This window comes from Idiotropiscis lumnitzeri, chromosome 18, assembly GCF_059441095.1.
Source record: "Idiotropiscis lumnitzeri isolate Australia: NSW breed Sydney's pygmy pipehorse chromosome 18, RoL_Ilum_1.0, whole genome shotgun sequence".
Taxonomy (NCBI): domain Eukaryota; kingdom Metazoa; phylum Chordata; class Actinopteri; order Syngnathiformes; family Syngnathidae; genus Idiotropiscis; species Idiotropiscis lumnitzeri.
The window spans coordinates 12,807,636-12,820,254 of NC_142408.1; the positions used below are offsets into that span (position 1 = coordinate 12,807,636).

The 12,619-nt window shown below is 39.2% G+C and overlaps 1 protein-coding gene across 2 annotated transcripts in view; it reads left to right on the forward strand.

The window, feature by feature from the left end:
• Positions 1 to 3,678: 3,678 nt before the first annotated feature.
• The window catches only part of mbd2 (methyl-CpG binding domain protein 2), a 30,466-nt gene continuing 21,525 nt past the window's right edge, over positions 3,679 to 12,619 (forward strand). Inside the window, exons 1-3 of one of the 2 annotated variants that reach the window (XM_088282125.1) lie at positions 3,679 to 3,768; positions 3,907 to 4,089; positions 6,665 to 6,824. In XM_088282125.1, coding sequence (XP_088138251.1) covers positions 3,980 to 4,089; positions 6,665 to 6,824 — 270 coding nt within the window. In that variant the 5' untranslated portion in view covers positions 3,679 to 3,768; positions 3,907 to 3,979. Of the gene's footprint in view, positions 4,090 to 6,664; positions 6,825 to 12,619 lie in introns of both variants that reach the window. The other variant, XM_088282126.1, reaches the window with a different exon arrangement.

The window sequence follows — 12,619 nt, forward strand, 5'->3', positions numbered from 1 at the left end:
AGCTGCTTGTAAAAACCGTGACGTCATTTGCTCTTTATCGCACATGGGCAACTTTTTGACATAAAAATAAATACATACATAAATAAAAGGTTTTTAAATAGTTATTCAAAAATTATTTTATAATTTTTTTGAGACAGAAACCAAACAGTACAGTACAGTTTTTACTTCCATAGATAAATAAATAAATAAATAAATAAATAATGGCTCTTCTTTCTTCTTATCTACTGTGTGTTTTAATAACTTCTGTCTGTGATTTGTAATTTGATATTTTCAAAAAAAGATTCTTAACTTTAAAAAGTATATAGAATATATTTTATAATTATCTATAAATATATATATATATATATATATATATATATATATATATATACAGGGGCGGCACGGTGGGCGACTGGTTAGCGCGATGGCCTCACAGTGAGAGACAGCAGCGGTCCTGGGTTCGATCCCGGCTCCTGCCTTCTTGTGTGGAGTTTGCATGTTCTCCCCGTGCCTGCGTGGGTTTCCTCCGGGTACTCCGGTTTCCTCCCACATTCCAAAAACATGCATGGCAGGTTGATTGGACACTATAAATTGCCCCTAGGTATGAGTGTGTGCACGAAAGATTGTTAGCCTCTGTGTGCCCTGCAATTGGCTGGCAACCAGTTCAGGCTTTCCCCCGCCTACTGCCCGAAAATAGCTGGGATAGGCTCCAGCGCCCCCACATGTGTGTGTCTTCCCTTCCCTTTGCACTGGCTTCCTCTGCTCACTCCACCTGGAAGCCACTTCCCTCCCTCTGCTAATTTGCCATCAAGCCAGTGTATCACTCACAATCATATCTCGCATAACTGCCAGATTGTTCTTTGTCATTTTCACGCAGGACCTTCAAGCATTCGTACTCAGCTCAACTTTGCGTTCTGAACGACACCTGTTCCTATTTAATTTCCCACCTGTTTTAGTTTGTGTGCTCCGCTGCTCATTTAGCTCTTTCTGAAACTCTTGTCTGGATTTACCCTAAAGTAACACCAGCTCAATAAGTGAGAGCCTTCCCTCCTTGTTTCGCTTCCCTGCACATCCGCTCTTTTTCCACGGCTAGAAATCCTCATTTTCCCAGAGAGGCACAGGGATTCAACCACGCACTGTGAGTTTCAGTCTTCTCCCTTGTGGCACATCAATGTTCCTGCTTCATAGAACAGCAAAAGTAAATCCCAATTTAACACATCTATTTTATGACGCAATTGGATTCCCTCGTCACCTTTTACAATTTGGGAAGATGGTGTATGTGGTGCATGGTTTACATGTTACAATAATAAAAGTACAGTACACAATTGAGCCAAACGTAAGCATGTTAAAAATTTAATTATCATTTCGTGGTGGTTCTACATGACACTACAGCCTGTATTGCATGCCATTGTTGGGAATAAGATGGATCATTTCAGCAAAACCTTAACTTCAAACAGCAAACTAACAGCTTTGATTTGTATAATGCCTTTAAAGGGCCCAAGGTCACCAAATGCTAGTTTTGACATGTCACTCCTTCCCCTCTGGCAATAAGCACAGGCATCAGGTCAAACATTTATTGCTCACATGTGTAATTGCAGTAAAGTATCATGATTTCAATGTTGAGAATTTAGTAAATTATACTATTTCCAGTGAAACGCCAGCCATCCTTTAACAGATGAAACACGGATCTGCATGAAGGAAACTAAATTACATTGTAAGTACTGCATAGGGAAACATGACTGCTGCTCTGGGAGACATCAGTTCTTTTCTGTGTCCCACCACTTAACAATTTCTGCCTTCCTTCAGCTTAAGCCATATGCGGTGATGTTGTTGGTTTCACCTACCCCTGAACTTGGTTGTTTCTAACAGTGGCTGCTGGAATTAATGCACAGCAACATTACACGCAAAAAGCTAGTAGTCACCATGGACACAATGTGGGCACCAGGGTTTTACAGCCAGGTTCTCGAGGTCAGCCAGATGGCGATAGATGTGATAGACTTAAGCACTATCCCATTGGTACGAATCAAATATTATTTTATAGGGAGACGGTATAGCATGGGGAAACACAATCTTACTTCTGTATTGTATAGAATAATTTTCAACAGAAAGACCTACAGTAATACAAAGGTAATTCAAATGGGATATTTAGACCCAAAAAATATGAACACCTTCATAAACAAAATAAATCATAATTGCATGACTGCTGAGCCCACACGGGTCCCCCTTTGCCATCTCTCCATCTGACCCCAACAGGTCGAGGCAGACGGCCACCTCAGAAGGTGAATCAGCTGCGTTCTGTTTCATCCATACAAGTGAGTTTTTCCTTGCCTCAGTCAACTTGCCCATGTGGGAGGGCCCGTTTATTTTTTTTATTATTTTTTTTTTTTTGTGTGTGTGTAAGGTGTAGGGATGTAACAAGTGCCAGAGCCCAATATATGCCATGACAATATTGTTATGAGCTTGACAAAATAAAATAAAAAAAATATATAAAAAAACTCACGATACAGTGTAAAAACTGATGATTAAAAAAAAAAAACAGCTCATAAATCGCATATCTACTCATTCCCACTTCAGTCTCTGTAAATATCCTAACTGGTGCTTTTATGCCATGGTTATTCACCGTGATCAGCAAAGAAGTATTGTGAAGCGTCCTTACAGCATAATCTATGTATCTCTTCTCACTTCCACAGTTCCACATTCTCATATAAATCAGCCACGGAGAAGTTCTTTTCCTTTTGATATGTCAAAGTGATAATAGGTAGGGGTGTCCACATGCATTTTCGTGCCATTTGATCACTGTTTTTGGACGTTATAAGCAATAAAAACACAATGATTTCCATTGAAGTGTTTGAAATCGGTCCCTTTGATGACTCACTTTGCAAAATATGGAGAGAGCAGAGGGGGGGCGTACCCATATTCCTCATTAAAATTAGTTTTTTTTCAAGTCATCGCTTATTTACCAATTTCTCCAAAATGAATTGATTAAAAAATTATTTAACAATGTATACATTGAGCGTTTAAGTGAGAAATGGGCCATCTTGGGTCTTGTCCTCCTTTTAAGGACAGTGAGTGGTAATACTATCAATTGAATGCGGCTTGACCATGTTTGTCAAAGTTATTGTGTAGTGGAATAATATGTAGGATTTTTGTTTTGTAATTATTTATTTGTTAGTTTTTGGGACATATACTTTACAGTAATTCTCAGAGTCCATGCAGAAAGTTGATGGGACAGTCCTGTCAATGTTCATGGTTGCTGTAGGCCCCTTTAACCTCTCTCATGATGTCACGGGTTTGAAGCAGAGATCTGCAAAACATGGAACATGTGGTCACTCTGACTCTTTGTCCAAGCACCATTGGACTCTGCTGTATGGACCCTCAAACAAATGCAAAGTATTTTATGCCATGATTACTTCTAGACCGGTGTACACTATACTGATAAGTCAAATGATTACTATTAACTTTTTTCTTCATAAAATAATGTTTTAGCATTGTCCTGGATACGTGTATACAAAGCCCAGGGCTGTTATTGTTTGCTTATTATTAATAACCTTTCGAAATGCATTTTTGTATCAAGGCAACAGGGCCTTCTTGTTCATCCATTCCACTTTTGAAGGCGGGTGGTTGTTGCTTTGTTGACTACTGGAATAAGATCAAATGAATTCCCAAGTGATCTTCTGTCTTAATAGAAGATCTCCGAGAAAGCGATCGAGCAAGATAGACGTCACAGGCTCGCAGCCCACCGTTAGCCCAGCTCGGACCTCACCGGACGTTGATTTATTATTTCGGGAGGTAAACTGAAGCATATTCTAGAGAGAAGGCCGTTTCATTGGCAGCAGCAGTCCACGGGGCACTTTTCCGACCCGGCAATAACGTAACATCTGTGACGTCAGCGCTTGTTCCGCCGGGTCGGCCGTTTTGTCTCCACAGTTTGGCTGCACGGCCACTGCGAGATCAGTTGACTTGAACGGATCTCAATCCTGGGATTGATAAGTGTCCGCTGATGGAGAAGAGGAGGTCGGACTGTCCGGCTCTGCCACCTGGCTGGAAGAAGGAAGAAGTGATCAGGAAGTCCGGGTTGAGCGCCGGGAAAAGCGACATCTATTACTACAGGTACACTGTCCTGTTTCAAAACTGCTCAGTGGTCAGCAACAGACAAAGTGTTGGATCGGGTTGAGCTGCTCTTACTCGTCAACGACTACAACAGAGTAAAGTCTTATCCACCGTCATGATGTGTTTAAAATAAGCTTTTTAGTAGTTCTCCACAGTCCCAAGCGATGATGATGATGAGTCGTGTAATAACTGCGAAATTATATTGTTATTTAAATTCTCCCTTCTGGATCAACACGCGTCGAGTGCGTGTATATATTGTGTATTTTCATGGAGTTATTGAATGACCGCTAAAGTAAACTGTAATAACGAATGTACTACCCTAGTTTTGGTGTCATACCCTGACTCAGTGCAATACTCCCTGCTGCTGACATGTTGCCCCATTTTTCCCCTCTCGTAGAAGCGCCTACAGCTTGTGACTCTAAAACACAAAATGTTATACAACTATGCAGCAAGGTTTACATTTAAACACCATTATTTCACATTTTGAGGTGTGGAACCTGCTGCGAGTAAAAATCAAAAACAACTGAATAACCTTTAGAAGGTAAAGTAAAGGTATTTATAATTAGATCTTAATTTACTAATCATGCCTGAAGCTTTCTTAAACCAGGTTGTCATCTAAAAATGGTTGCTCACTTTTCATGCAAGCACAAATTACTTCTGTCATACAACGACAGCGTTATTGACAAATTCAATAAAACACAAGGAAAATAGCTGCAAACGACGACTGGGGTCACTTCCTGTTGCTCAGACTGAGCTCAGTGTCACAAACATCTGTGCTCCGTCACTTCCTCTGTCTGTAACCTGAAGGACATCATGAGCTGTGCCTTGGCTTTACTTTCAGTTTGGTTTGTAATGTGACTCATCAGTTCCAGTCAGGAAACCAGTCAGCAGGTTGAATTACTGGAAGAGCAGTGAAACTCAACCACAGCTCATGGAATTGTCAGATGTTTTCTTCACATTTCTGTCACGTGTCAAGAAAAAGGCGTGACGACATGAGATTTTAAATTAGATGGAGTATTAAAAAAATGCAGCCTTTAACGCCATTCCCTTTGCCTTTTTGTTATTATGTTGTCAGAGGGCAAAGCAGTGAACGAGTGGCTAGCATGCCTGGCTCACAGTAAATAGTCTTAATCTGGGCTCCGGTCTTCTTAGGTGCTGTTTGCATGTTGATGCCGTGCTTGCGTTTCTTGCGTCCTTCCAAAAACATACTCGTTAGGTTAATTGCTCTAAATCAGGGGTCACCAACTTTTTTGAAGAGCTACTTAGTAGGCTCTGATTAACGTAATGGGCTTCTAAACTAACACATTTGATCTGATATATTTAATAATGATTAAAAATATTAATTTATTTTTATATATTATATAATTATATATATATTGCCCTGCGATTGGCTGGGAACCAGTTCAGGGTGTCCCCTGCCTACTGTCCGGTGAGAGCTGGGATAGACTCCAGCACCCCCGCCACCCTTGTGAGGGCAAGCGGTTAAGATAATGGATGGATATTTTCATATATATATATATATATATATATATGAATGATATTATTTCTCTCAATGATTAGGAAGCCGATGCATATCAATTGTGCAACACTTTATTTCAGCGCATCTGAGCCAATGTCCTACGACATTCCTAGGAAATCATAATGTCCCATCACCGGTGAGCTATTTTTAGGGTAGGCTGGCAGGGTTTCTCAATGTTGTCCTTCGGGGCTACTTGCTGCCCGTGTGTACCGTGCACCTTGGTGACCCCTACTCTAAATTGTCAATTCATGTGAATGTGAATGGTTATATATCAATACCTGACCTGATTTTTGGATCTATGGCCTCTTTACACGGAACTCTCACAATAGTGTCACATCAGAGATGAGTCATAAGCCACTCTTATATTTTCAATTTAATTTTTTAAAATTTATTTTTAATTTTTTTTTCCACAAACCCAGTGAAACTGAGAATAACAACAACTCTGTGTGCTGAAAGCAGTCATTTAATTGTGTGACAACATCAGCAGCAGTGTCTAGTCTGACTTTGAAATAATGTTCAGACAGTGATATTACTTTTAACACAGAAAGGTGACAAAAATCATGCATGGGTCATGCTTGAGGATTAGTTTTAGTCTGGTCAGTTATTTTAGCATATAGCATTTATACGGGCATCCTCGCGGGTCTCTTCTTCCGAAGGCGGAACATTGGCAATGTGACCGAGTTCCTCAATATGGTGTCATTGCCTTTTACACAGAACAAACAGAAAAGGCATGAAGGGTTTGCATCTTTTGATGACACTGCTTTTTCCAGAACCATCAGTGACGCTACTCATCAAAGACTAGACATCTTTTCATTGCACGCATGAATTTAATAGTAACGTGTTATGTTTGGTTTCTTTCAATACTGCTTACATGCCGCTGCAAATACAAATGCAAATCGAAATGACTCATTTAAACTTGCTTCTGAGAAACAACTGAGTGAATAATTTTGTTGGTGAATAATCAAGAAATGTGTGTACTATCAATTGTGTGAACAATTCCATTTGAACAGTTGAGTGTATTTAAGCAACCGTGTCTATTTGTTTTTATGCATTTAGTCCTACGGGGAAAAAGTTCAGGAGTAAACCTCAGTTGTCTCGTTACCTTGGAAACAAAGTGGATTTGGCATGTTTCGACTTCCGGACGGGGAAGATGATGCCTGGCAAACTACAGAAGAACAAACAGAGACTCCGACATGACCAACTCAGCCTGGCAAAGGTAATTCGGCTTGAGCTCTTTGGTGTTAGTGGTTCAGTCGCTGCATGCTACCAGATTATCAGATTAGCTCTGCGTTAGTGCTGAACCAAACCAATACCTACTAAAATTCTCAGATGACATTGCCATTCTTAGTCAACTCACTAAAGACATAAAATCAAGATTTCACCAAGCTGCGGAGGATAATTTTGTCAATTGGTGTGACACTCAACTGCTTAAAATAAATCCATCTAAAACTGTAGAGATTCTGCTTTATCGCAACGCAGTGGATGACCAAAGCCTCGTGGACATTCATGGCCACGACATCAAGCTGGTGAAACCTTCAAATACTGAGGAGTACATGTTGAGAGTGACCTGAGCTGGCACACTCAAATGGCTACTGTGCATGCGTGAACCAGGGACCCAAATTCAGCTCGGATATTTGAGATGGAGGCCCCCTGTGCGTGACCGATGACCTTCAATTTTTTTTCTTCTTCCTGCCATGTGGCAAGCGCACAAATTTTAATCAATGATGTGAAAATGATTTTAGGTTTTAGGAAGCATGAAATAATCTTCAATGTTATGCAGACTATATGAAATGATATAAACTTTAAATTGACCGCACACATTTTAAATATTAAATCAATCTAAACAATTAGCTGTACACATTAACATTTCAAATAGAGTACCATAATTTACAGGATACAAGCCACTAGGGTTGCACAACACACTGGAAAAAATACTGATATCGCGATAATGGCCTATACAATATGTATATCGCATGTATAAGACATGCAATAATTTTCCCATGGAATTGTATGCTTTTATCTGAATTTGACCTGTCAGATGCACGTTTAAAATTCGCATCGCTACCAAATGGTTGGACATTATTGTGGATGTAAAAGGAATTTGCTAAGAACACATTGAGCTATTCTTGCATGAAAAAAAAAACATTTCTTTGATCAGCTAATTAATATGTCATTTCTTTAGGTACATATTAAATATTGTAATCATATCGATATCGCTTAGTCAACATCCATATGGCATATATTTTCCAATATCATGCAGTCCTACAAACCACTACATTTTCCCCATGTTTTGAGCCGTGCGGCTTTAAATGTGACATGGTTAATTTATGGATGTTTACTGACGAGCCTCATGCAGGCAATACATTTACTGCTAGTCTTGTCACATCTGACTAATAAACTTGGCCAACACGTCACAGTGGACCAATGAAACTGTCTTACGTCGTTTTCATACTGAATCTTCATATCAGTCATTGTATTCTAATTAGAGAGCGAATGACCAAACGGAATGACAATGCTGCTTACATGTGATGTGATTCCAATATATTCCAATCTGTTGTTTACATCCACTACAACAATAATCACAAGAGCCGTTTTATAGCCATGTGACATGCGGTGATCGATGTAAATATAATGCGATGTAACATGATGAAGTACATTCATCCATTTAGCATAGTAGTTGTGATTGTTTTAACTCATTTGTTAAATTAACAGCTTGATGAAAACAAGTTTCTAGTAGTTTAAAACTAGTTCTCCCGTCACAAAAGCGCTCTGTGTTCTGACACGGGCTTTTTCAAGTGCGTAAATGACGACACTACCAAGGTAGAGAATATGCAGACTAGACGCAGCAGTCAATGACTTTTCTGGGAAGCTACTGTGTGACTAGTTTTTTAAGGTAATTAAAAATTTTCTGTGTAACACCTTTCCTTGCAAAGATCACATATTATAATGTTGAGATGCGGTGAAGCTGCCAAATCGTGTTTTTTTTTTAATGGCTTAATTTACCTGTTATGACTTTAAATTAAGTGCACTTTCAACTACTTATCACTTCTTTTACATGCCCATTGAGGTCTCTTCACCAATCACCACCTCTTTGAATACTCTGTATAACCTCATCCTCTTTATCCTCCAACTCACATCCCACCTGTGGGGCATAAACACTGATAACATTCATCATCACACCTTCAATTTGTAGCTTCACAATCACCACCCTGTCTTTGGTTTCACTTCACTAACATTCTTTGTATACTCCAGAATCAAGCTTTCGCCATTCTTTCTTCTAGCCTAACAGTGACGAAACAGTTTGGATCTTCTGCGGACACTTCGAGATTCGCAGCCCTTCCATCTCGTCTCCTGCACACATACTGTAAATTTTCTAGCTACCCTTCTCTCTGCTCTCATTGTCTACGTTTTTGGTTTTGGTCAAACAGTCCTAACTTCCTCCTTCTTTCTCTGTCTTCAAACTAGCATTCCCCAGTATACCAGTGCAAGAAAACTAGTGTGATACTTTGCTGTCGGAAAAATGAAATCATAACATTCATATTTAGTAGGATGGGCAACTGTGTAAATTTTGTTTAGTCACCATTATATTGATTGATATTAAAATAATGATACAAAAATATGAATTGATTTGAATTCATATGAGTTTTTCATAACTTTGTATTTATTCAACTACCAAAACTCAATTAATCAAAACTACCATGACCATTATTAACATACCCTGATGCCTATTTATAATGTATATATATTATGAAGTACATCTATATTTATAATTATTATTATTATTAATAATAATAATAATAATATACTAATGCGCTGACCTCTATTTGATGTGTTTATGGACTATATCAACCCAGATCTTTTTTTTGTGTCTTTAGTACCATATTTTCAGTGTCATAAGACAGACTTTAATTCTTTATTTTCCCCCAAAAATGATGAGTTTGCCTTAAAACCTGGTGCACCGTATCAGGGTTCGAAGTTAACTTTAAAAACTGCTTGCCCATAGGGCAAGTGCCACTAAAATTTGCCTTGCCCGAGTGGCCAAATTACTTGCCCAACTTGGGCAAGTGACAATTTTTTTTCTCTTGCCCGAAGATTAAATTACCTTGCCCTGAGTGACCTTTTGTATGACAAAGTGTCTAATTACAAATTGCATGAATTTTTTGTTCGGACAGTTCCTGCCTAGAAAGAATTAAAAATACGTTAACAATCATAAGGGTTGCTTATATAAAAATGTATCATGTATTAACACATTAATTAGGTGTCTGCTGACCCAGGATTATGTTATTCCTTTATGATTTCTATGTTGCAGACGTTGCAGGCATTAAGAAACAGTCAATGAAGCATATGTCCGTTAGGAGCTGGCAGCTGGCAGGTAGAACTGATCCTGTGAAAGCTAGACTAAGAATAAAATGTTTATGGTTGTAAAATGTGTTCCACAAATGTAAACACAAATAAACATATAATCTGATAAACATAAATTAATCTTGTTTTCATCATCAACCATGAAACCCTGCTCACAACAGCAAATGTATCATCCTGTGCAGTTATTGAAAATGTTAATTCTAGTTTTAATAATGAACAAATCTGCATGTTAAATTGGGAAAATGATATTACAGCAATCCAGATTATCAATTTTAAATCCAGGAGAGCCTATTAATTGAGTAATCACATGAGTAAATTATGAGTGTGGGAAATTTGTCTATTCCTTTAAGACCAGTGCCTGTGGTGCTGCCTCCATAAATTTCATAGCATAAACAGAACACAGTCACTGACACTATGTCAGGTCACATCATGGAGCTAATGAATTAACAGCCAATAATCAAATATTACTCCCTTACTCACAACTGAATTGTCTACTTAAAAATATTCGAGCTATTTTAGTCATGTCAGAGGAATCCGAAATGTTCGGATTTGAACGAACTCGTCGCCACTTGTAAACATGCGCAGAAGGTAAGAAAACTTCCGGCTGTCAATTTTCGGCCGAAATATCGAAGGTTTTTGTTGTGTTTTTCAAACTTCAAATGAGGATGCAACTACAGCGAATTCCAATACTGCGGGATTTATTGACGTTCACTTTAACTCGACATTCACTGAACTAACTGATCCCCGTAGCGCCCGCCCATTGCCCCCGATAAGGCCAATGGACCATACCACAACATAAGGGGGTGTCTGGGTTAAACCATCACCATACAGTGACTACAAACAGATCACACCACAGTTCTCGTCGAAATTAAAGATATTTGGCTGCTTTAAAAAATGCTTGCCCGGTCGGGTAAGTTGCCCATAATTTTACCTTGCCCGTGGCCAAATTTCACTTGCCCCGGGCAATCGGGAAGCGGTTAACCGCGAACCCTGCCGTCTACATGGATGGTGATTTAAGTTTTCAGTGAGTCGTCTTCATCAAATTTCTTCCTATTTACGCTACTTTCACACTCACGTTCTCATTCTCATCTAATTGCTTGCGGCTTTACGTAACTGGTTTTGTCATAGCAGAACTACAACTACTTCCTGCTTCTGTGTCTAGGAATCAAAAATCCAATCTCAATAGGGCTAAATATAGGATAATGGTAATCTATTTACTATCCTTTACTGCGCTTCACAAAGAAGTTATAACAGTAAGATGTTGGTAAGCAACGACGCTGCTTTGCTTGATGTGTTATTGGAGCATCGCAGCTACTATAGTTAAGAGTCCTGCGGAGTAATACCTACTAAACTTCAAGGTAATATTATGGTGTGTGCATAAAGACCACAAAATAGCACCTGTTACGAGACATGCTTACGAAGCAGAATTGAAACTCGAGGCTATCAGTCACGCAGTAGAACATGGAAATCGAGCAGCTGCGAGAGAATTCAATGTTACCCATCGTCTCCCAGCCACTGCAAAGGGAGAAAAGCTGGCCTTATTGCAAAATCTTGGACGAGGTCCGCCTCACCTTTGACATCTGTGTGAATTATACTGTAGAAAAAGCAGTATGTATACGCATCACAGGGAATGAGAAGTCATCTTTCACTGTGGTTCAAGACTGCTAAGCTACTGGCGAGAACCAATCACCCGTGGTCATTTTCAAGAGGAAGATGTTGCAACCTCTAAGAGCTGGATGGATGAGGACAAAATGAGTGAGCCTCCGACCCTATTAATCTATGACTCCATGCACGGCCATTTCACCAAAACTGTCAAAGCAAAAGTGAAGCGAGCTGATTTGCAGCTTGCCATCATTAACCAAATAACACCAAAAACTAGATATTGGTGTCAACAGTTCGTTGAAAGTTAAATTGCAAGCTGCATTGGAACATTGGAGAAAACGACGGGCAAGTTGGGTCACTATCTGTCAATGGATTGTGGATGGCTGGGCTAAGTTATCAGTCTCAATCGTCATCTCAGCTTTCACTGACTCGTATAATGACGAGCGGGATACAGTTATGCCTCTTGACCAAAATTGCCCAAATGTTAAACTCATAAACTGATGACGAAGAATTTGAAAGATTCATGGAAAATGAAGAAGCGCAAAAACTGTGTTTTGTATATTTTGTGTTACGTTGATCATTGTTGAGAGTTATTGAGAATTAGTTGAAAAACAGTTTAACTTATTTGTTGTGCTGGTTTGTTTCCCTTAATGAGCAGCAATGCACCTTATATCCTGGGAACTTTCAAACGCACATTAATCGTTTTTCCTCGATTATATTTTTTCAATGATAGTGAGATGCCAAAATCACAATTAAATTTTAATTAACTTCCCGGCCCTAATTTTTACTAGCATTAATTATGAGCAGTTCAACAAAAAAATGCTAAGTGTGCCTGTTTCAAGCTGTAAAATATATGATTATACATAAATATAATTCTATCCAATTCAATCTATCCAACTACTGTTTCCAATGTTCCGGTTGTATACCGTGACAGCTGCAGGCAGGAAGGAGCGGCGGAATTGATCCTTCACACACGCGGGTGTAAAAGTCTGTCACTGAAAGAGCTGTGCCATGTTGTCTGATTGTCCTGGAGGGGGTTGTATGGGC